This window comes from Podarcis bocagei, assembly GCF_964188305.1.
Source record: "Podarcis bocagei genome assembly, chromosome: 12".
Classification (NCBI taxonomy): Eukaryota; Metazoa; Chordata; class Lepidosauria; order Squamata; family Lacertidae; genus Podarcis; species Podarcis bocagei.
Window position 1 is genome coordinate 59,171,020 of NC_138137.1, and position 24,031 is coordinate 59,195,050.

Sequence of the window (24,031 nt, forward strand, 5' to 3'; positions counted from 1 at the left end):
AGGGTTAAGGAACGGTTGGCGCTGGGAGCGGCCTGCACCCCCTCACTCCCGCTCTGTGCTCTTTCCCCAGCGCAGACCCCGTCCTCCAGGACATGTGGCCAGAGGGCCAGCAGAGCATCACCGAGGTCACCAAGAGGCCTCTGACGGCTGCCACCCTCTTCAAAAACTCCATCGTGGCGCTGGTGGAGAACCTGGCGTCGAAGGTAACTTCAGATAACACCCACACACACCCCTGCACAACACACACTCTGTAATTGAAATTATACTCAGTATTGATCCAGACCAGATTCCAATGTATATGTGCTGGGTCCGGGGGTAACCCGTGAAACGCGGTCCAGAAGCTGTCCAGAATCCAAAGGTCCTGCTAGGAGTCAGTCTGACAGGGCCAAGGCAGGACACGAAGCAGGAAACCAGGCAAGGACAGGTACAGGATCTCAGGCAGGATCCAGCATACAGCAATGTTGCTTCCGCAACCTGGGGTGGGGTCTGACAACCTTTTATCTTTGTCGGGGTAGCGGCCAGTCCTGATCCCCCGGCGACTCACCTCCCTGTCTCGCCCGAAGGCGAGCACTCCTCCTGCAAGGACTCAGGTCTCTCCTTCTCTCAGACCTCAGTCTCTGCAGCTCGGGAGACGTCGGTGGGTTACTAGACCCGGGGGCCGCCTCAGCCTCCCCTGACCCAACTGGTAGTGGAGCAGCTCTAAGTGATGGCCCAGCTGGAGGCAACAAGGTCATCCCCGCATCTGGAGCCAGGGCAGGATCAGGCCCCTGACTCGGCCCAGCTGGTGCTTGTTGCAGGGGAACCTGTGCAGACTGGGACTCTTCAGGATCAGGCCCCAGACTTGGTTCAGATGATGCCCGAGGCAAAGGATCCGGTGCGGACTGAGACGCCCCTGGTTCCGAGTCTGAGCCTGAGTCCCAGGCCATCACAGTATAATTATCAGAGTAAAAACTTAAACAAGTTGCAAGGTTCCCCAAAAATAGACCAGAGGCAATGAATGTTTGATCCAGCAGAGTTTTACTGCTACTGAAGGCAAATGAGCATAATGGTCGCAAATCCAACACATTCAGGATTGGCCCTGTCCGTGCAGAAATCCAGTTGCAGCAGACTTAAATTAAACTTACAGTAACTTATAATAAGTCTAAACCTTAACGCTAATCATACAGTGGTGCCCCGCAAGACAAATGCCTCGCAAGACGGAAAACTCGCTAGACGAAAGAGTTTTCCGTTTTGGAGGTGCTTCGCAAAACGAATTTCCTATGGGCTTGCTTCGCAAGACGACAATGTCTTGCGAGTTCCTGCTGGTTTTTTCCCCTTTTCTCCCCCTTTTTCTAAGCCGCTAAGCCGCTTATCAGCTGATCCGATCAGCAGATAAGCCGCTAAAAGCCGCTAATAGCACTAATCCGCTAATCCTTCAATGGGCTTGCTTCGCAAGAGGAAAAAACCGCTAGACGAAGAGAATCACAGAACGGATTCTTTTCATCTTGCGAGGCACCACTGTATTATGTACAGAACACCACACAAGAGATAGAGAGAGAGAGAGAGAGAGAGAGAGAGAGAGAGAGAGAGAGAGAGAGAGAGATTGAAAGAGAAAGTGAAACCCAGACTCCTTCTGGCCTTACTATTATAGTCATCATGACCTTGTCAGAAGAGATAACAGAACCAGTTTACACCAGCTGTACTCTCTGAACGAATAACCCAAACATCACAAACCTTCTGCTTGCTTCTTTCACCCAGAGAAGCTTTGAGAACCCTCTTGAATTAATTAGAATAGGAAAGATCTCTACACATCAGAGCAGTACTTTCTGAACCAAGAAATGCAAACTGACACCCCCCCCCCGCCCCGAAGAAGGGAAGGGGTTTGGCTTGGTTAATGGGGAATCTTCCTAATCCGCACTTCCCAAAACAGCTTGCAACCTGAAAAACAGCCATCCTTCTAAATTTGCCCTCCTCTGAATTTTGCAATGCTCTTCTCCGGCCAGTTAACATGTACAAAAGCGCCTGGACAAGGGCTGCTAGCCGGGAGGGCTCTGTCCTGCCGCCACAGCTGCAGGCTGCAAGGTTTCTGAATACCAGTCGTTGGAAACCACCAGAGGAGAAACACTTGCGCCTGGGTCCTTTTTTGTTGGTTTTCCCACAGACATTTGGTTGGCCACTGTGAGAACATGATGCTGGACTCGATGGGCTCCCATTGGCCGGATCCAGCCGGGGTCGTCTTATGTTCTTACATGCTTTGTTTTATTATCAATAAATACATGTAAGCCAAAAGGAACAGAAAAAGAACTGAGCTTCTGCACTGAAGTACCGGCTTCATGGGGAGGAGGCAACAAACCCCTCTTCACAGCCTAGGACCCTCGTACCTACGGGACCGCCTCTCTCGGTATGCTCCACAGAGGACCTTAAGGTCCATAAATAGCAATACCCTAGGGACGAGGGTGGTGCTGTGGGTTAAACCACTAGCCTAGGGCTTGCCGATCAGAAGGTCAGCGGTTCGAATCCCTGCGGCGGGGTGAGCTCCCGTTGCTCGGTCCCTGCTCCTGCCAACCTAGCAGTTCGAAAGCACGTCAAAGTGCATGTAGATAAATAGGTACCGCTCCGGCGCGAAGGTAAACGGCGTTTCCGTGCGCTGCTCTGGTTCGCCAGAAGCGGCTTAGTCATGCTGGCCACATGACCCGGAAGCTGTACGCCGGCTCCCTCGGCCAATAAAGCGAGATGAGCGCCACAACCCCAGAGTCGGCCACAACTGGACCTAATGGTCAGGGGTCCCTTTACCTTTACCTTTTAGAGGTCCCGGGGCCAAAGGAAGTCAGTTTGCCTCAACCAGGGCCCAGGGCCTTTTCAGTGATGGCTCCGGCCTGGTGGAACACTCTGTCTCATGAGACCAGGGCCCTGCGGGATCTGATTTCTTTCCGCAGGGCCTGTAAGACAGAGTTGTTCCGCCTGGCCTTTGGCTTGGAATCAACTTGATTCCCTCTTTCCTTTTTCCTTTCTCCTTCTGTGATGGAACTCCTATTTGGGGACTTTCCTGGCTTTTTTCGGGACCACGTAGGACCAGTCTGGATAGTTGGCCTTGGTGAAGATTTGACGTTTTCATCCCCCAAAAAGTTTTTGAGTTTCTACTGAAATGAGGCTGCATTTTAATGTAGTATCTTGTTTTTTTAGTCAATTGTTTTTATACCTGGTGTTATCTGCCCTGAGCACGGCCTTGGCTGGGGAGGACTGGGTATAAATATTCTTATTCTTATTCTTATTATTAGGGCAACCTCCCCATCTCCATTTGCACTCTCTGTGCCTCAATTCCTGCAACAGCCGGTCCTGAGAAGGCGCTGGCGAGAGCAGGCCGCCGGGGGTCCTCAGCTGCCTTGGTAACCGTTGGCAGGCACCACGGCTCCCCCTGCTTTCCTTGGCTCCTGTCTCTCTCAACGGGAACCAAAATTAGATGCCTCTGGGAGAGGAATCGGAGTGCCACGGAGAGATAGGAGAGCCCAGATGGTTCCCCCTTTGCGTGCCACCGGGGCTCTATAAATAAGCCTGTTGTGATTATTGATCGCATTTCCAGCTTCTGCTCCTCCAGGGAACCCGGGGGCAAGCGCACATGCCATGGCTGCCTCTTGCCCCTTTTTACCCATGCGACTACTCTGTCTGCTAGGCAGAGAGAGGGGGGGAGAGACGGCCAACTGGCTGGGGATGTGGGCTCAGAATATAAGAAGAACCTGTGCACAGAATTCCAGGTGTGGCACTGATCTACGTTCTGCCCTGCCCAAGCCTAGATATTGCTGCGTTCCTTTTATAGAATCATAGAATCATAGAATCATAGAATCCTAGAATTGGAAGAGACCACAAGGGCCATCGAGTCCAACCCCCTGCCAAGCAGGAAACACCATCAGAGCACTCCTGACATACGGTTGTCAAGCCTCTGCTTAAAGACCTCCAAAGAAGGAGGCTCCACCACACTCCTTGGCAGCAAATTCCACTGTCGAACAGCTCTTACTGTCAGGAAGTTCTTCCTAATGTTTAGGTGGAATCTTCTTTCTTGTAGTTTGGATCCATTGCTCCGTGTCCCCTTCTCTGGAGCAGCAGAAAACAACCTTTCTCCCTCCTCTATGTGACATCCTTTTATAGAATCATAGAATCATAGAGTTGGAAGAGACCACAAGGGATTCCAAATCCACCTGTTTTTGTTCTCCACCATCTATATATTTATCTGTCTCCTTTATACCCCACAACGTCCAACACCGTCCAGGTGGCGTACGTAGTTCTTCTCCCTCCCCTCCTTTACCCAACCCCCCAAAACAACAGCCTTGCAAGGCAGGCTAGGCCGAGGGCAAGCTTTGCGATTACCGAGCACCCATATCATTTCCAACAGTCATTTAACATATTTTCTTATCTTATACAATGTTTTTGGACTTCCATCAACCTCACCTGAAGATTTTTCAGTCTTTATCACAGTCTACATTTCTTAATTTCTCTATTACTTGTACAGTGGTGCCCCGCAAGACGAATGCCTCGCAAGACAGAAAACTCGCTAGACGAAAGAGTTTTCCGTTTTGGAGGTGCTTCGCAAAACGAATCTCCTATGGGCTTGCTTCGCAAGACGACAATGTCTTGCGAGTTTCTGTTGGGGTTTTTTCCTCCCCCCCCCTTTTTCTAAGCCGCTAAACCGCTTATCAGCTGATCCGATCAGCAGATAAGCCGCTAAAAGCCTCTAATAGCGCTAATCCGCTAATCCGTCAATGGGCTTGCTTCGCAAGACGAAAAAAACCGCTAGACGAAGAGAATCACAGAACGGATTCTTTTCGTCTTGCGAGGCACCACTGTAATTGTCCTTAACTAATAGCTCTCTTCATAGTCTTCATTGCAATATTTCGCATAGTCCTCCTCACAAAACTTCTTGCAGTCCTACTAGCGTAATCTGTTTATGACAGTTGCTTTTCAAATAATTCAAATATTTACGCCAGTCCTCTAAGAATATCTGATCCCGCAGGTTTCGAATCCTTCCTGTCATCTTATCTAATTCTGCATAGTCCATTAATTTCATTTGCCACTCTTTTTTCGTCAGAATTTCTTCTTGTTTCCATTATTGTGCCAGTAATATTCTTGCTGCTGTTGTTGCATATAAAAACAATTTATTGCCTTGTCTATTAATGTCCTCCCCTACAATGCCAAGTTAAAATGCTTCTGGTTTTTTAAATAAATGTATATTTCAGCATCTTTTTCATTTCATTATATATCATTTCCCAGAAGCTTTTCATTTTCTTACATTCGCACCACATGTGATAAAAAGATCCTTCTTTTTCTTTACATTTCCAACATTTATTACTTACTTTATACATTTTGGCTAATTTCACTGGTGTAATATACCATCTGTACATCATTTTCATCACATTTTTTTTCAAAGCATTGCAAGCTGTAAATTTTAATCCTTCCACAATTTTTCCTAATCTTTTAACTGTATATTATACCCAAAGTCCTTGGCCCAATGTATCATAACCGATTTTACCTCTTCATCTTTCAAATGCCACTCCAGCAGCAATTTATACATTTTAGACAATATTTTACAATCATTGTTCAATACTTCTATTTCAAATTTTGATTTATTATAAGCAAATCCATCCTAGTCCAACACTCTAACTGTAGCACCCTGCTTGTGGTTAACGCTTAGCTGGAATGAAATATTCAACGCAGCAATAGAGAAATTAAAATAATAATTTATTTGTCAGACAAATAAATGAGAGACACAGTGGTATATGGTTACCAAAAGCTCTGCCCCCTCCAGCCCTGATGGCCAGCACTTATATTTCCTCAGCCCAGCCCCCTTGCTCCTCCTTTGGCTGCCTCTGTCCAATCAGCCTGGTTGAAATTCCTATTGGCTGTTTGCTAGAACCAATCATAAAAGATACACCCATTTCCTATTACCTTTTATGGGAGACAAAGAGGTATATTTCCTTCTATCCATAAATGGCAGACTAGTAGCCATATATCTTACATTTGCCTCGACAAGGCACCTTAATTACCAGATCACCTTTTGCCCCTGTTGCACCTGCATTCCAAAACAGATGGCTAAAACAGATGGCTCATGGTATTAAATTCTATCTAAACAGAGATCTTGGGTTCACATTCTCACACACCATCAATGAAATAAGAATCTAACATAAGAATCTAACATTTCTTACTTTCTAAATCCTTTGCATAATTACATTAAGCCAACAAATCTCATACATAACATAGCTTTTTAGAAGAAAAGGCCTTTGCAAAGTAAAAAAGGAACTCGGTAAAAACAGCTTCAAAAGAAGCCTCTTCAGTTTACACCCGCCTTTCCCAGCCAGCTGCTTTTCCCATTGGCTCTTCCCAAAATTTATTGCCCTTTAACTCTCTCAGTCTACCTTAAACCTTAGGAAAATATGGCTAGAGTCTGATGGGAGGCACATGGTATTATTTTCTGTTAAACAATAAATCCTACTATTTACCAACTCTTAATTAGTGTTTTTGCAGCTTGATTGTATTCTGTAATATGTAGGGTCAGTGTAACCTTTGCTCCCAGCCTGTAATTCCCTTTTACAACTTTGAGAAACTTGTCTCCTGCTACTGCTATAAATCAGGGGGGCCCTTTTTCAGGAGAGCAGGAAGATAAACAACTGCCAAAGTACTTAGCCAGCTGGTTTCTACCTGGCATGAAACATACAAACATTTGCAAATATATCTTTAAGCTCATTTTAAAAGACAGGCCTTGATCAGATGCCTCATAACCACTGTGCCACGCTGCCTCTCCAGGAGACAGAATTCCTCAGTGAGTTGCTGGCTCTCTGCAAGCACTTGGGAAGGGGGGGAGTGTCGCCAAACCTCACCCATTCTTCTTTGATTCCTTTCCTGCCTCTTCCGAACAGGAGCCGTATTACGTCCGTTGCATCAAGCCAAACGACCAGAAGTCGCCCTTGCTCTTTGACGCGGAGCGCTGCCGCCATCAGGTGTCGTATTTGGGGCTGCTTGAAAACGTGCGCGTCCGGAGGGCAGGATTCGCCTACAGGCAACCTTACGACCGCTTCCTCCTCCGGTAAGCACCACCGCCAGGCCTTCTGTACAAACATAGCTCTGCAAATTTTCCAAAGGTGGCACATTTTTCCTTCCCCGCTAGCACCCTGGGCCTGGCCTGATACGCCCAATGGCAAAAATCAGTGGAAGTAGTTTCTCAAGGTAGGAATATTGGGGCGTGGTAAGTAAGCAAAAGGGACGTGGGTGGCGCTGTGGGTTAAACCACAGAGCCTAGAAGGTCGGCGGTTTGAATCCCTGCAACAGGGTGAGCTCCCGTAGCTCGGTCCCAGCTCCTGCCAACCTAGCAGTTTGAAAGCACGTCAAAGTGCAAGTAGATAAATAGGTACCGCTCCGGAGGGAAGATAAATAGCGTTTCCGTGCGCTGCTCTGGTTCTCCAGAAGTGGCTTAGTCATGCTGGACACATTTTTTAAATAAGTTTTTTTATTCAAAATTAAAACGAAACATATCATCCTTGTTTCCCCCCCCCCATTTTTCCTCCCCCCCACCCTTCCACACAAAACCCACCCACCCCCACCCCCCGACTTCCCTCAGTTTCAGTCTTTGGTTTATCTGAGACTGCTGTTTTCTGCATGTTACAAAGTTGTATAGATCCTCAAACTATTTAGCTGATTATTATCAATAAAAAGTTTGTGAATGTTTATTCAAAACCTGCCAAGGAGTCCAGTTCACTTTGTTGTGTCTTCAAATACTTTGTAAAGGGTTCCAATTAATCTTTAAAGCCACAGTTATCCTTGTCCTGTAGCTTATATGTCAATTTTGCCAGTTCTGCATAGTCCATCAATTTTTTTTGCCATTATTCTTTAGTTGAGGTTTCTTCAGTCTTCCATCCTTGTGGTACCAGAACGCGGTCGTTGTAGTCATGCTGGCCACATGACCCGGAAGCTGTACACCGGCTCCCTCAGCCAATAAAGCGAGATGAGCGCCGCAACCCCAGAGTCGGCCACGACTGGACCTAATGGTCAGGGGTCCCTTTACCTTTAAGTAATCAAAGTATAATGAGACCTGGGAGAGGGCTCCCAATTTCCTCTCCCAGAATGAGGTGGCGCAGTCCCGAAGTGGCAGCATTCACATTTTTGCAATGAACTCCCCTGCAAAAAAACCCAATACCAATGATCCATGCAAGCAGAAAGCTAGCACGGCGGTTAGTGGCCTGAGCTACTACCTTTCACCTTGCGTGGAGTGTCAGTTTTGCCTGCAGCTCTGCGAAAAGGCTGTTGGGATGGTGCTCTCCCATCCCGCAGCCTGCATTTCCTAGACTCTCTCTCAAGCCAGGCCAGTCACCGGTAAATTCCTCCCTTCCCAGGTATAAGATGACTTGTGAGTACACATGGCCCAACCACCTCATGGCTACTGACCGGGAGGCCACGCAGGCCTTGATGGAGCAGCACGGATTCCAGGACGACGTCGCCTACGGACACACCAAGATCTTTATCCGCACGCCCCAGACGCTTTTCACCCTGGAGCAGGAACGAGCCCAGCTGATCCCCATCATTGTGCTGCTACTGCAAAAGGTACCCGTGTTTCTGTTTACACCGGTTGCAAGTATGGACAGGAGGAATGTGGGGCCCGATTGCACACCTGAAGGGCTGCCGTACCTCCAGGTCAATAGTATCCAAGGCAACGCGATGAGCAAATACAATGATACGGTATCAATATACACTCTTTATATAATATGAAATATATGAAATCACGTAAACAGAAAACTTACGCATCTCTGAAAGTCACAAAATATGCACTCTTAATGGATTCTCTTGAAAACATAAAACCAAAGTCTTATAAGTCTCTGAAAGTCTTTGAAGACTATGCAAGTCTCTGGAAGAAGCAATGAATCAGATTCTTATCTGGGGAAAACAGGCTGTGTAAAGCTTTGTTTATGGAGTCCAACGCTGCCAAAGTAGTTCGCAAACAGAAGTTGTGGATGGTGATTCTGGATATCACCCCCGGTTTCATGGAATTCTTCTTCAGCACAGCAGAAGGATACAGAAATTCTTCAAAAACCCATCTATAGGGTGAATGGGAAAGTATGAACAACAATTGCTATGGAGCAGTGGTCATAAAGGTATGTATCGTATTTTTCGCTCTATAACACGCACCCGACCATAACACGCACGTAGTTTTTAGAGGAGGAAAATCTGTAGGCATGCCACCCGTAGGCATTCCCTCCATAACACGCACAGACATTTCCCCTTACTTTTTAGGAGGAAAAAAGTGAGTGTTATGGTGCAAAAAATACGGTATATAAAGAGTGTATATTGATATTATATCATTGTATTTGGTCATTGTGTTGCCTTGGATATTACTGACTATTGTTTGCAACACAGGGCTTAAATTGTTTGGTACCTCCCAGTCAAAACAGGGCAACGGAGTCTTGAACCTGGGACCTTTTTCCCGCAAGGCAGACACTCTGCCACTGCGCCACACCCCTGATGGGTTCCTTAGAGGGAGTTTTCCCTGCTCCTACGTGGATATTCCATCGAGGATGGAGCCTGGGAACCTTCTGCGTGCAAGGCAAGGCTGTTCTGCCCCTGAAATCTGGACATGGGTGGCGCTGTGGTCTAAACCACTGAGCCTCTTGGGCTTGCTGATCAGAAGGTCGGCGGTTCAAATTATTATTATTATTTATTCAACTTATACACACCCTATAACCGGAGGTGGTATGCGGGTGGCGCTGTGGGTTAAACCACTGAGCCTCTTGGGCTTGCCGATCAGAAGGTCGGCTGTTCGAATCCCCGCGATGGGGTGAGCTCCTGTTGCTTGGTCCCTGCTCCTGCCAACCTAGCAGTTCGAAAGCACGTCAAAGTGCAAGTAGATAAATAGGTACCGCTCTGGCGGGAAGGTAAATGGCGTTTCCGTGCACTGCTTTGGTTCGCCAGAAGTAGCTTAGTCATGCTGGCCACATGACCCGGAAGCTGTACGCCGGCTCCCTCAGCAAATAAAGCGAGATGAGCACCGCAACCCCAGAGTCGGTCACAACTGGACCTAATGGTCCCTTTACCCTTTACCTTTATACCCGGAGGTCTCAGGGCAGTTCACAACAAGATCACAACCTAGTAAATCAAACCAAAAGCAATAACCCAATAACTCTCACGCACCTCCAAGTCACATTCTAAAAGGGCGTTGGATGTCAATAAGATCAACCAAAGGCCTGGTTAAAAAGGAACGTTTTTGCCTTGCGCCTAAGGGTGTATAGTGAAGGCGCCAGATGAACTTCCCTGGGGAGAGCATTCCATAGACGGGGAGCCACTGCAGAGAAGGCCCCGTTCGAATCCCCGCAACGGGGTGAACTCCCGCTGTTCTGTCCCAGCTCCTGCCAACCTAGAGGTTCAAAGCACACCAGTGCAAGTAGATAAATAGGTACCACTGCGGCAGGAAGGTAAATGGCATTTCTGTGCACTGCTCTGGTTTCCGTCACGGTGTCCTGCTGCGTCAGAAACGGTTTAGTCCTGCTGGCCACAGGTCCCAGAAAGCTGCCTGTGGACAAACGCCGGCTCCCTCGGCCTGAGAGTGAGATGAGCGCCTGAAGGTGATAGACTATACGGGACTAGCAGAAATGACTGGCAGAATCCGAGACCAGGGAAAAGAGACGGCAGAAGAAGATTGGAAGAAATTTAAGAACTATCTTAAGAAACATTGTAAAATCAATGAGTGTTAGAATGATGCGGCTTTAGAAATTAAGTGGTTTACAGCTGTAAAGATTAAGTTAAAAGAAAAGAAAGGTTAACAATTAGATAAAATTAAGGGTGAGGATTTGCTGAACTGAATATTTGAAACTGGAATGCAGAAAGGGGAGGTACGAGGAGGTCGGTGAAGTTTTGAGAAAATAAGGATTTGAAATTATACTTGTTCTTTTTTATGTTATTTTTGTTTGTGTTTGTGTGTATTGATATGTTTGCTATAATTTGTAAAATCCTAATAAATATTTGTTTAAAAAAAGAGAGTGAGATGAGCACCACACCCCATAGTCGCCTTTGACTGGACTTAACCATCCAGGGGTCCTTTACTTTTTACATTTTTTTCCAGGAGGCCGGGGGCAGGGAGAGTTTGGTGGTGGTGGTGGGGTGGTTGTCATGGCTTGGCTGGCCCTGATTTGACTCGTCCGTCCCTTGCAGGCCTGGAGGGGCGCCCTGGCCCGCAAGCGCTGCCGTTACCTGCGGGCCACCTACACCATCATGTCTTACTACAAGCGCCACAAGGTGAAGTCTCACCTGCTGGAGCTGGTGGAAAGGTTTCAGGCAGTACGCAGCATGGCGGACTACGGCAAGGGCGTGGAGTGGCCGGAGCCGCCAGCCGTGCTGGCTCAGTTCCAGGAGAACAGCAAGCTCATCTTCCGCAGGTAAGAGCAGAGGGCGCCGTGCTGTGCCCAAATACCTTTTCGATTGCTGGAGCCTCTGGCAGGTCTTGAGTTCAGATCTGCAGCAGTTCAGACGCAAGGATTAACGTATTTTTCGCTCTATAACACGCACCCGACCATAACACGCACTTAGTTTTTAGAGGAGGAAAAAAAATATATTCTAAACGAAACAGTGGATGTATGATTTTTGTGGTTCATGCTGTGGCCACAGACATGTGATCTGTCGGTGAGTTTGGGGTAGCCCAATGCAAAAATCCTGAGGAGCCATGTGGATCCATGCTTTGTAACCATGTTTTTGCACCACTGCGGCCCCAGGCAACAGTGGGTGTGTGATTTTTTTGGTGCAAGCTGTAGCCATGGACATGCTATGTGATCTGATTGTGAATCTGGGGTGACCCTGTGCAAAAATCCTGAGGATCCATGTGGATCCGTGCTTTGTAACCAGGCTCTCTGTCCCTCTCTCCTCCCCACTCCGTGGCTCTTCTCCCGCTTTGTTGTTTCAAAGCGAGCTACGGAGGAGGGAAGGAAGGGGAACCATGGATCCCCTGCTGACGACTGCAGCAGATCCCCCCCGCCACCCGTAGGCATTCGCTCCATAACACGTACAGACATTTCCCCTTACTTTCTAGGAGGAAAAAAGTGAGTGTTATGGTGCAAAAAATACAGTATACACTGTGTTTTGCTCTGAGGAGGCCCCCTGAAATGATTGGGTATGGCTGACTTTGACCTCTTCGTTTCAGAGCAAAACAGATCTGGATAGCAGCCGCCCATGCCGCGTGGGCCAAGCCCAGCCAAGCAGACTTCGGCTGGATCTACACTCACCTTTTAAACGTTGTTAGAACGATACTAAACAATATTGTTCCAAAAAAACCAAGACATTTGGTTTCTCTTTCGCTTCCTTTGCCGCATGTCAGTCAGTTTTATTCCACATAGCCAAAGGCTGCCGCAATCTACACAGAATCATTCAACAATTAAAAGAAAATATACTGGATTGATACAAAAAAACTTAAAACATTTATATTATCAAGACATTACCTACTCTAAACAGAGCTATAAAAGTACCTTAATATACAAGCTAAGACATTAAACAATAAAATTTATAAGCTAAAATTATCACATGGCCACTAATATATTAAAAAATTAATGTGCAATTATATTCGGAGTTTGGTGATAAAGACAGAATATAGCTTGATGTAGGTAGGGTCAAATAAATTCATCTCCTTTACAGTTGGTGGCTATCTTGGCTATATAATTTGCTCTAATTTTCCTAGCGGCAGTTGCAAAGAGTGCTACACGCCAGGTCACATACCGTATTTTTTGCTCTATAAGACTCACTTTTTCCCTCCTAAAAAGTAAGGGGAAATGTGAGTGCATCTTATGGAGTGAATGCAGGCTGTGCAGCTATCCCAGAAGCCAGAACAGCAAGAGGGATTGCTGCTTTCACTGCGCAGCGATCCCTCTTGCTGTTCTGCCTTCTGAGACTCAGAATATTTTTCTTCTTATTTTCCTCCTCCAAAAACTAGGTGCGTCTTGTGGTCTGGTGTGTCTTATAGAGCGAAAAATACGGTACTTCTCTGTGTCTGCGAGGAGATATAAAATCATGTTAGAGGGGTTCTGGCCAGGGGACCTTGTCGTTATAGGTGTTAAAAATCGTTCTCTTGCTTTGTTATATAAGGGGCAGTGCGATCTACTGTATGATCTTTGCCGTACGATCTACCTGGTTTGTGGGGGGAGGGGAGCTATTGACCACCCTCTGGCGTCACATTTTAATAATGCAGTTTTAACTTTGAAAAAGAATGCCATGTGGCTATACAGCGGAACCTTGGTTCTCGAACTGAATCCGTTCTGGAAGCCCGTTTGACTCCCAAAACAATTCGAAAACCAAGGCGCGGCTTCCGATTGGCTGCAGGAGCTTCCTGCGCTCAACCGGAAGCCGTGGAAACTGCGTCAGACGCCCGGTGTCCAAAAAACGTTTGCAAAACCGGAACGGTTAACTTCTGGGTTTTCGCCATTCAGGAGCCCGTTTGTTCATCAACTAAGCCGTTCGGGAAGCAAGGGTTGGATTTTATAGTTACCAGAACCTTAACTCTTTTTTAGCGTTAAAAACCACACGTGTAGCTCTCGCCCACTCTCTCTCTCATAGAATAAAGTTCTTCCTGATATTCAGTCGGAACCCCTCTCTCAGCTTCTCCCAGGATCTCTGAGGTTTCAGGGAACCAGGCAGAGGGCCTTCTCGGTGGTGGCGCCCGCCCTGTGGAACGCCCTCCCTTCAGATGTGAAGGAAATAAGCAGCTATCTTCTTTTTAAAAGACATCTGAAGGCAGCCCAGTTTAGGGAAGTTTTTAATATTTAGTGCTGTATTGTTTTTAACACTTGATTGGAAGCCGCCCAGAGTGGCTGGGGAAACTCAGCCAGATGGGCGGGGTATAAATAATAAATTATTATTATTTCTCCAGGTGGCGAGCCAGACAGATCGTGAAGAACATCCCTCCCTCCGACATGGACCAGATCAAGGCCAAAGTGGCAGCCCTGGACGTCCTGCAAGGCCTGCGGAAGGACTGGGGCTGCTCCAGGAGCTGGGGGAGGAACTACTTGGTGTCGGTGAGTGTTTCCGGAAGTGGAGGCGAGAAGCTGTTGCCCTGCCATTTCTGCATCCTCCTGCGCAGTTGGTGGGTGGTGGCCCTTGGGAATGGCAGAGAGAGAAGGTGGAGAGCCCAACTGTGGGCGGAGCCAGAGTCAGTGACAGGCAGGGCCAGGGCCCAATGACCAGGATCCTGCTTTTGTCCCCACCCTCCTCCCTGCTGAGTCTCGCAAGCAGCAGCTGGTGTCGGAAGCCAGCCAGCAGTAAATCACACTGAGGAGGCGAAGTTAACCCTTTACTGGAAAATACACATCAAAGCAGTTCACGGCGATAAAAACCGAAAGAAGGGAAAAGCAGGCATCAGTCGATGGTTGTGGAAGGACTGCTGTCTTGCTCGTGAGTTGGGGGCCAAACGAAGCAAACCTCTCCCACTCAGGGCCTTGCAGAGGCCCGGGCCAGGTAGATAATATGCCCCCCCTTTTTTTACCCTGCGGATAACGGAAGTCTTATAAATAAGTATATAAATAATTTTGTGAATATACTGACCGAGGCCCCCTTTGGAATCGGAGGCCCGGGCCAAGCAGCCCATATGCCCCCCCCCCTCTGTCTGGGCCTGCTCCCACTTCCCACCCACCCCTTTACACTTTTTGGATGCTGCCTTCCAGTTGCCATAGTAACTGCAGAGCTTTTGAAGAAGCCCAACCTCCTCCTCCTCCTCCTCCTCAGCTCATCCATTTCCCCCCCACACACTCTGCAACCCCCCCCGTCATAAAACCTCTCTTCCCTTCTCCTCTACAACCCCTGCCTCACCTGAATCAGCGCCCCCTCCTCCCAAATTCAGAAGAACCTTACGATTCAGCATTTTACTAGCCTTGGGGGAATAACAGAATCGTAGAATTGGGAGGGACCCCCAGGGGCCATCTATTCCAGCCCCCTGCAACGCAGGAATTGCAACTCAAGAATCCCCCGACAGATGGCCACCTGACCTCTGCTTACTCTTCCTAAAAGTTGCTGAGAGACCCCCTGTTTCACTCACAAAGCTACAATTCCCAGAGTGGTCTCCCAAGCAAATCCCTCTTCTCAGAGGACTCTGGGAACTGTAGTCTCCTCACAACTCTCAGCACCCTTTTAACAAACTACAGTTCCCAGCATTCTTTGGTCTTGGTGGGGGGGAAGCCAAGGCTGTTTAAAGTGGCATCATACTGCTTTAACAATATGGTGTAGGGCCTGTTTGGCTGCAATCTCTACCTCCAGTTGTTTTCTCGGCCGCCGAGACCACATAACACCGGTCCTGAGAGATCTGCATTGGCTCCCAGTATGTTTCCGAGCACAATTCAAAGTGTTGGTGCTGACATTGAAAGCCCTAAACGGCCTCGGTCCAGTATACCTGAAGGAGCGTCTCCTCCCCCATCGTTCTGCCCGGACACTGAGGTCCAGCACCGAGGGTCTTCTGGCGGTTCCCTCCCTGCAAGAAGCCAAGTTACAGGGAACCAGGCAGAGGGCCTTCTCGGTGGTGGCGCCCGCCCTGTGGAACGCCCTCCCACCAGATGTCAAAGAGAAAAATAATTACCGAACTTTTAGACAACATCTGAAGGCAGCCCTGTTTCGGAAAGCTTTTAATGTTTAATATGTTATTGTATTTTAATATTCCATTGGAAGCTGCCCAGAGCGGCTGGGGAAACGCAGCCAGACGGGCAGCGTATAAATAATAAATTATTATTATTATTATTATTTATTATTCTCTAGTATTTGGTGCAAGAGCATCGTGATTGGAACAGGGAAAGCTAGCAAGAATCAGCTGAGGGAGGGAAGCTCTAGATTTGTGGTTCCCAAGTTTTCCGGATCCATAAACTCTTTTCCCGATGCCCCTTACCCTACCATATAAAAGGCGTTATTGAGGTAGCTCAGTTGGTAGAGCATATGAGACTTTTTATCTGAGGGCCACGAGTTCGAGTCCACATTGGTTGAAGTTCCAGCGTTGCGTGGAGTTGGACCAGATGAGGCTTTTGGTCCCTATGGGATGATTCCTCTCTGAATTAGGGGTTTGTGTGACCCGCTAAGGAAGGTAATGACAAAGGAAAATTCAAAACAGGAGCAATTAATTGCATGTTTATTCAAAACCCAATTAGAACTCTTCAGTTTCATTCATTCAACAAAACTGACAGACTTGATACAAAAAAATTCCTTCCAGTAGCACCTTAAAGACCAACTAAGTTAGTTCTTGGTATGAGCTTTCGTGTGCATGCACACTTCTGTATCTGAAGAAGTGTGCATGCACACGAAAGCTCATACCAAGAACTAACTTAGTTGGTCTTTAAGGTGCTACTGGAAGGAATTTTTTTATTTTGACTATGGCAGACCAACACGGCTACCTACCTGTAACTGAAGACTTGATACAGGCATTCCAGACTTTTCAAAGGCTGAGGGTCAGTTATACCTCCAGTATATACTCCCCTCGGATGCTGGTGGCGCTGTGGGTTAAACCACAGAGCCTAGGACTTGCCGATCAGAAGGTCGGCGGTTCAAATCCCCGTGACGGGGTGAGTCCCGTTACTCGGTCCCTGCTCCTGCCAACATAACAGTTCGAAAGCACGTCAAAGTGCAAGTAGATAAATAGGTACCGCTCTGACGGGAAGGTAAACGGCATTTCCATGCGCTGCTCTGGTTCGCCAGAAGCGGCTTAGTCGTGCTGGCCACATGACCCGGAAGCTGTACACCGGCTCCCTCGGCCAATAAAGCAAGATGAGCGCCGCAACCCCAGAGTCGGTCACGACTGGACCTTATGGTCAGGGGTCCCTTTACCTTTACCTATATACCCCCCTTGGACACGGGTGGCACTGTGGGCTAAACCACAGAGCCTAGAGCTTGCCGATCAGAAGGTCGGCGGTTCAAATCCTGTGACAGGATGAGCTCCCGTTGCTCGGTCCCTGCTCCTGCCAACCTAGCAGTTTGTTTTTTTTTATAAAATTTTTATTGGTTTTACAACATTTTTAAGAAAAACAAACAAACACAAAAAGTGACAGACATACATGAATAGTTTCAAACATATTTTCATAAACCTCTTTTCTTGAACTTCCCCATACCCCCCCTCTCTGCATCCCAGTGTCCATAATTCAACTAGCAACTCCCAGTTGTTACTTTCTAATCTCTGTCATCTTAGTCCTCTTTTATAGTCTAGCCTTGTATCCCTGTACCCTTTTGCTTCTGGAAACCACAACATTTTAGCATTCATTAAGTTTATAGTAGTCCTTAAGATAACTTTTAAATTTTCTCCATTCTTCTTCCGCCGTCTCTTTTCGTTGATCACGGATTCTGCCTGTCATCTCGGCCAGTGTCATATAGTCCATCACTTTCATCTGCCATTCTTCCAAAGTGGGTAAATCTTGTGTCTTCCAATACTTTGCGATAAGTATTCTTGCTGCTGTTGTGGCATACATGAAGAAAGTTCTATCTTTCTTTGTCACCAATTGGCCGACAATGCCCAAGAGGAAGGCCTCTGGTTTTTTAGAAAAGGTACATTTAAGTACCTTTTTCATTTCATTGTAGATCATTTCCCAGAAGGCCTTTATCTTCGGGCATGTCCACCAAAGGTGATAGAAAGTACCTTCAGTCTCTTTACACTTCCAACATTTATTGTCGGGCAAATGATAGATTTTTGCCAGTTTGACTGGGGTCATGTACCACCTGTAAACCATTTTCATAATGTTTTCCTTTAAGGCATTACATGCCGTAAATTTAATACCGGTGTTCCATAACCATTCCCAGTCAGCTGACATAATGTTATGTCCAACATCCTGAGCCCACTTAATCATAGCCGATTTAACTGTTTCATCCTGTGTGTTCCATTTCAACAACAAGTTGTACATTCTAGATAGATTCTTAGTATTGGGTTCTAACAATTCGGTCTCTAGTTTTGATTTTTCCACCTGGAAACCGATTTTCCTATCCTGTTTAAAAAATTCCATTATTTGGCGATATTGGAACCAATTTTCTACTTTATGCTTCAATTTCTCCTGACTTTGTAGTTTGAATTTATCTCCATCCTGTTCTAAGATTTCCCAATACTTCGGCCATCCGACCTCCATATTGAGTTTCTTCACTGCTTTAGCCTCCACTGGTGACACCCATCTAGGGGTTTTATTTTCCAATAGATCTTTATATCTTATCCAAACATTAAATAATGCTTTTCTAACAATGTGATTTTTAAAGGCACTGTTAACTTTATCATACCAAAGATATGCATGCCAACCGAAAGCATTATTGAAACCTTCCAGATCCAAGATGTCCGTGTTCTCGAGGAGCATCCATTCTTTCAGCCAGCAAAAAGCTGCTGCCTCATAATACAATTTTAGGTCCGGCAGGGCAAAACCCCCTCTTTCTTTAGCGTCAGTCAATATTTTAAATTTAATTCGGGGCTTTTTGCCCTGCCAGACAAATTTCGAGATGTCTTTGTGCCACCTCTTAAAACATTCCATCTTGTCAAGAATCTGCAAGGTCTGAAACAAAAACAACATTCTAGGCAATACATTCATTTTAATTACTGCAATTCGGCCTAACATTGACAGTTTCAAATTTGACCATATTTCTAGATCTTTTTTAATTTCTGACCAACATTTTTCATAGTTGTCCTTGTACAAATTCACATTCTTAGATGTTAAATAAACCCCTAGGTATTTCACCTTCTTGACCACAGTCAAACCTGTTTCCTCTTGAAATTTCTCCTTTTCCATATCTGTTAGATTTTTCCCTAAAACTTTAGTTTTTTGCTTATTCAACTTAAATCCAGCTACCTGGCCAAATTGTTGTATTATTTCTAGAACCTTTTTCGTACTAGTGTTTGGCTCTTGCAAAGTCAATACTAGGTCATCTGCATACGCTCTTAACTTATACTGTTTAGCTCCGACCTGCACACCTTTGACCTGCTGGTCATTTCTTATCATATTCAGCAACACCTCCAGAACTGAAATAAAAAGTAATGGGGAAATTGGGCACCCCTGTCGTGTTCCTTTTTCTATCTTAAGTTCCTCAGTCACGACATTATTTACAATCAGTTTAGCTTTTTGTTCAGAATATATTGCAGCCATACCATTCTCAAAACCCTGGCCTACCCCCATCCCATGAAGATTCTTCCTCATAAAACTCCAAGAAATATTATCAAAGGCTTTCTCCGCATCCACAAAGATCAATACTGCTTTAGTGTTTATATTCACCTCTAGCTTTTCCAAAATGTCTATTACATTCCTTACATTATCTGCTAGGTGTCTCTTAGGGAGAAAGCCTGCTTGGTCTCTATGAATCTTCTCCATCAAGACTCTTTTAAATCTTTTTGCCAAAATGTCTGCAAAAATTTTGTAATCCACATTAAGCAGTGATATTGGGCGGTAGTTCTTAAGTTGGGTCTTTTCAGTCTCTGACTTTGGTATGAGTGAAATATATGCCTCTTTCCACGATTCAGGTGCCCTTTTTCCCTCAAGGATCTCATTACAAACTTCTCTTAGTGGTTAAATCAACCATTCCTTCAGCGATTTGTAGTATCTAGAAGTCAGTCCATCTGGTCCCGGAGATTTGCCCAGTTGCATACTCTGAATGGCAGCCTCTATCTCTTGTTCTGAGATTCTCTGGTTCAAATCCATCTTACTTTGATGAGAGATGTTTCGTAGTCCATATCTTCCAAGGAATTTATCTATATCTTCTTCATTTTGCGGGCCTTGAGTGTAAAGTTTTTTAAAATAACTTAAAAAGCAATTTCTAATTTCATTGGGTTTAGATATGTTCTTTCCATCCACCTCTAGGCTTGTAACTGTATTTAGTTTCTGCCTTTTCTTCAGTTGCCATGCCAAAAGTTTACCACATTTATTTGCTGATTCAAAAGTCTTTTGCTTCATTTGCTTTATCTTCCATTCAATCTCTTGGTTCATCAATTCCATATATTGTGTTTGATATAACTTGATCTCTCTTAAAATATCCTGAGACTTTGGTTTTGTTCTTAATTTCCTCTCTCCTTCCTTTATCATTTCCAAAATCTTCTCTTTTTTCTCAGTTTGTTTTTTCCTCTTTATTGAATTTTGTTGAATCAAAAATCCTCTCATGACCGCTTTACTTGCGTCCCAGATCACTCTTTTCTCCACGTCGGTCCTCAAATTTATTTCAAAATAGTCTTTTAGGGTCTTTTGGGCCTTCGTGAGAATCTCCTTATCTCGAAAGAGGGTGTCATTCATTCTCCATCTAAATTGACCAGTTATTGTGAGTTTCATCTCCATCTTCACGGCGTTATGGTCGGAGCAAGTTTTTGGGCAGATTTCCACTTTCTTAATCTTTGGAGCCAGTCCACTAGTAACCCAGATTTGGTCAATTCTGGTCCAGGTCATCATTGCTTGGGAGAAAAAGGTTCCCTCTCTCTCCAGAGGGTTCCTTGTTCTCCAAATGTCTATCAAGTCCATGTTTTCTGTCATTTCGAAAAAAGTCTTAGGGAGTCTCCCTTCTTTAGTGACTGTTAGTCTTTGTGCCTTGTCCATATTAGTGGAGACCACACCATTCATGTCTCCCATGATTATCATATTGTAATCCAGATAGTCCGTCAAAGTTTCATGAAGTCTCTTAAAGAAGTCAGATTTGCCTTCATTTGGTGCATAAATTCCAACAACTAGAAATTTTTCTCCTTGTACTTGTATCTCCACAGCCAGATATCTCCCTTGTTCATCTTTGAATATCATTTTTGGAGCCCATTTCTCCTTCACATATATTACCACTCCTCTCTTCTTAACTTTGTCTGATGAAATAAATTCTTGTCCTAGCCTTTTATTTGTGAGTAATCTCCTGTGGGCTCTGGTTATGTGAGTTTCTTGTAAACATATCAAGTCCAGTTGTTCTCTATTCAAAATATGAAATACTTGTCTTCTCTTCAAAGGCCCATTCAGTCCATTGCAATTCCAACTAAGGAATTGCAAAGCCATCTTGTTATTTTCTTAAGGCTCCTCCAACAGCTCCAAGTTGTTGCTCTTCTTCTGATGGTGGTGGTTTTTGTCCAAACGAGAGATTCAGGATATCCAGTGCTCTCCTCTGTTCTGCAAGTACGTCCACAGTCCCCTTCTGTAGGTCCTCCTGGTATCTTGCCAAAAATTTGTCTTTATCTTGAATTGTCTTTATTTTCACTTTCTTTGCCTTGTAGTCGAATGACAGTCCTTGTGGGAACTCCCACCTGAAACGGATAGAATTTTTCTTTAGCAAAAGAACCAAGTCCTTGTAGAAGTTTCTTAAATCCAAAATATATTTTGGGATGTCTTTAAAGATCTGTACAGCTGAATTTCCAATTTGCAAGGCCTTTTCAAAGTGTAGTCTTAATATTTTATCTCTTTCCTCCTTGGATCTGAGTGTAATCAAGCAGTCTCTCGGTGTCTTTCTATCTTGCTTTTTACCCAGTCTAAAGGCAGTCGTAATTTTAAATTCGTCTTCCTCAAGGTCCCAGCAATCCGCAAACTCCCGTGTCAAATATTCCACAAGGTTGTCTCTTTCATTCTCCGGAATCAGTCTTAATTTTAAATTTCTCTCTTTCCTCTGTAACTCCCACAAGGCCAAAGTTGCATCATGCTCATAGACCTTCTTGGCAAGTGGCTCTAATTTCTCCTGTGTCTCTCCGGCAGTGGCTTTTGCCTCTTCGGCAATTTGGCACGTGGTGGCGTTTTCCTCCACCAATTTGTTTATAGATTCTGTATTCTGGTTTAATCTTGCTGATATTTCTGTTAATTTTTGTGTGTTCTCTGAAGTCTGTTTTGTCAAAGACTCCAGAGTTTGGTTTATCTTGAGCAAGGCCTCTGTCACAGCTTCCATAGAGACGGCTGCTCCTTTGTCTTGTCCTGTTGTTCCTGCTGATCCGGCTGTTGCGCCTGAAATTGAGCCTCTTTTCTTTGCCTGTTGCAGCTGCAGCTGTTGTTGTTGTTGTTGTTGCTTGATCTTGGCTCTTGTAACTATCTCTTCTTGTGGGCCACTCATGTCAAGGTCAATTCCCACGGGATTATTCTCCCTTGGAAAATTCCACTGTCTTAGGCCGTACCAAGTTTTACTTTATCCTCTAGAGGGAGCAAATCAAAATGGCCATAGAACGGGATTTCCAAATACAAAAACAAAGGAGACAGTCCAAGATGTAAAAAAGAAGGAGATTAACACAGTCAAAGTCAATGTTGCTAAAGACTTATAACTTCAAATTGCCACAGTTGCCCAGTTTATATTGTTTCTTCTTGTGATATACAGTGATCAGGCACTGTGGAAACTTTGTATCAAAGTATCACTTCACAGGAAAAAGTCAGTTCAGTGTACTAAAAAGGCAGACCGTTTCATGCTTTCAAATAGGTGAGATAGCAGAGGTTTTTTTCCTCCAAATAGATCATGCAGTTGTTGGTCAGATTCACCTCCCCTCTGCCCTGCTTGCTAGAGGGGAGATCAAAGGTCTAAATGTCCGGTTTATATGATCAAAGAGCAGGTTTAAACGGATGCAAGTTTAGAGTTCCGTTGCTTTCACTTTCATGCAGTCGGGGGGAGGCAGACTTCCTTTGCTTAAATCTCCCCGTTTTTAGCCCAATTTCTAAAATTTTAAAGGGTCCCGATTATTTTCCAGCTCTTACTCACGGGAATTCAGTCCAAATTTTCTTTTCAGGAAGGAATCGGCGCTCTCCGCTTATGGCGACGCGGCTTCACTTCGCAGGCTGGGTAGCGACTCTCAGCACCGCGCTCTCTCCCGATGTCGATCCGTAGCCTTTAAAAAGGCTCTTTCACGGTACCGGGGGGGCGCGAAGGTGCCCACCGAGTCTCCTTGTTCTCAGGCTTCAGCGCCTGGGATTTTAGGGGTCCCCCGCTCGCCGTAGCGGGTAAGACCCGAACTTGCGAAGCAGTCCTTCTCCGGAGCTCGGAGATAGGACCGCCATTAAGCGCTGGCACCAGTAGCACCTTAAAGACCAACTAAGTTAGTTCTTGGTATGAGCTTTCGTGTGCATGCACACTTCTGTATCTGAAGAAGTGTGCATGCACACGAAAGCTCATACCAAGAACTAACTTAGTTGGTCTTTAAGGTGCTACTGGAAGGATTTTTTTTATTTTGACTATGGCAGACCAACACGGCTACCTACCTGTAACTGAAGACTTGATACAGGCATTCCAGACTTTTCAAAGGCTGAGGGTCAGTTATACCTCCAGTATATACTCCCCTCGGATGCTGGTGGCGCTGTGGGTTAAACCACAGAGCCTAGGACTTGCCGATCAGAAGGTCGGCGGTTCAAATCCCCGTGACGGGGTGAGTCCCGTTACTCAGTCCCTGCTCCTGCCAACATAACAGTTCGAAAGCACGTCAAAGTGCAAGTAGATAAATAGGTACCGCTCTGACGGGAAGGTAAACGGCATTTCCATGCGCTGCTCTGGTTCGCCAGAAGCGGCTTAGTCGTGCTGGCCACATGACCCGGAAGCTGTACACCGGCTCCCTCGGCCAATAAAGCAAGATGAGCGCCGCAACCCCAGAGTCGGTCACGACTGGACCTTATGGTCAGGGGTCCCTTTACCTTTACCTATATACCCCCCTTGGACACGGGTGGCACTGTGGGCTAAACCACAGAGCCTAGAGCTTGCCGATCAGAAGGTCGGCGGTTCAAATCCTGTGACAGGATGAGCTCCCGTTGCTCGGTCCCTGCTCCTGCCAACCTAGCAGTTTGAAAGCACGTCAAAGTGCAAGTAGATAAATAGGTACCGCTCTGGCGGGAAGGTAAACGGCGTTTCTGTGCGCTGCTCTGGTTCGCCAGAAGCGGCTTAGTCCTGCTGGCCACATGACCCGGAAGCTGTACGCCGGCTCCCTCGGCCAGTAAAGTGAGATGAGCGCCGCAACCCCAGAGTCGGTCACGACTGGACCTTATGGTCAGGGGTCCCTTTACCTTTACCTATATACCCCCCTCGGACACGGGTGGCACTGTGGGCTAAACCACAGAGCCTAGGGCTTGCCGATCAGGAGGTCAGTGGTTCGAATCCCCGCAACGGGGTGAGCTCCCGTTGCTCGGTCCCTGCTCCTGCC

The 24,031-nt window shown here is 46.1% G+C and overlaps 1 protein-coding gene across 2 annotated transcripts in view; it reads left to right on the top strand.

The window, feature by feature from the left end:
• The window catches only part of MYO1G (myosin IG), a 104,838-nt gene that overhangs the window by 44,360 nt on the left and 36,447 nt on the right, over positions 1-24,031 (top strand). For both annotated transcript variants that reach the window (XM_081163517.1, XM_081163518.1), the window contains exons 14-18: positions 71-203; positions 6,885-7,051; positions 8,355-8,562; positions 11,161-11,384; positions 13,859-14,003. In XM_081163517.1, coding sequence (XP_081019643.1) covers positions 71-203; positions 6,885-7,051; positions 8,355-8,562; positions 11,161-11,384; positions 13,859-14,003 — 877 coding nt within the window. The remainder of the gene's footprint in view (positions 1-70; positions 204-6,884; positions 7,052-8,354; positions 8,563-11,160; positions 11,385-13,858; positions 14,004-24,031) is intronic.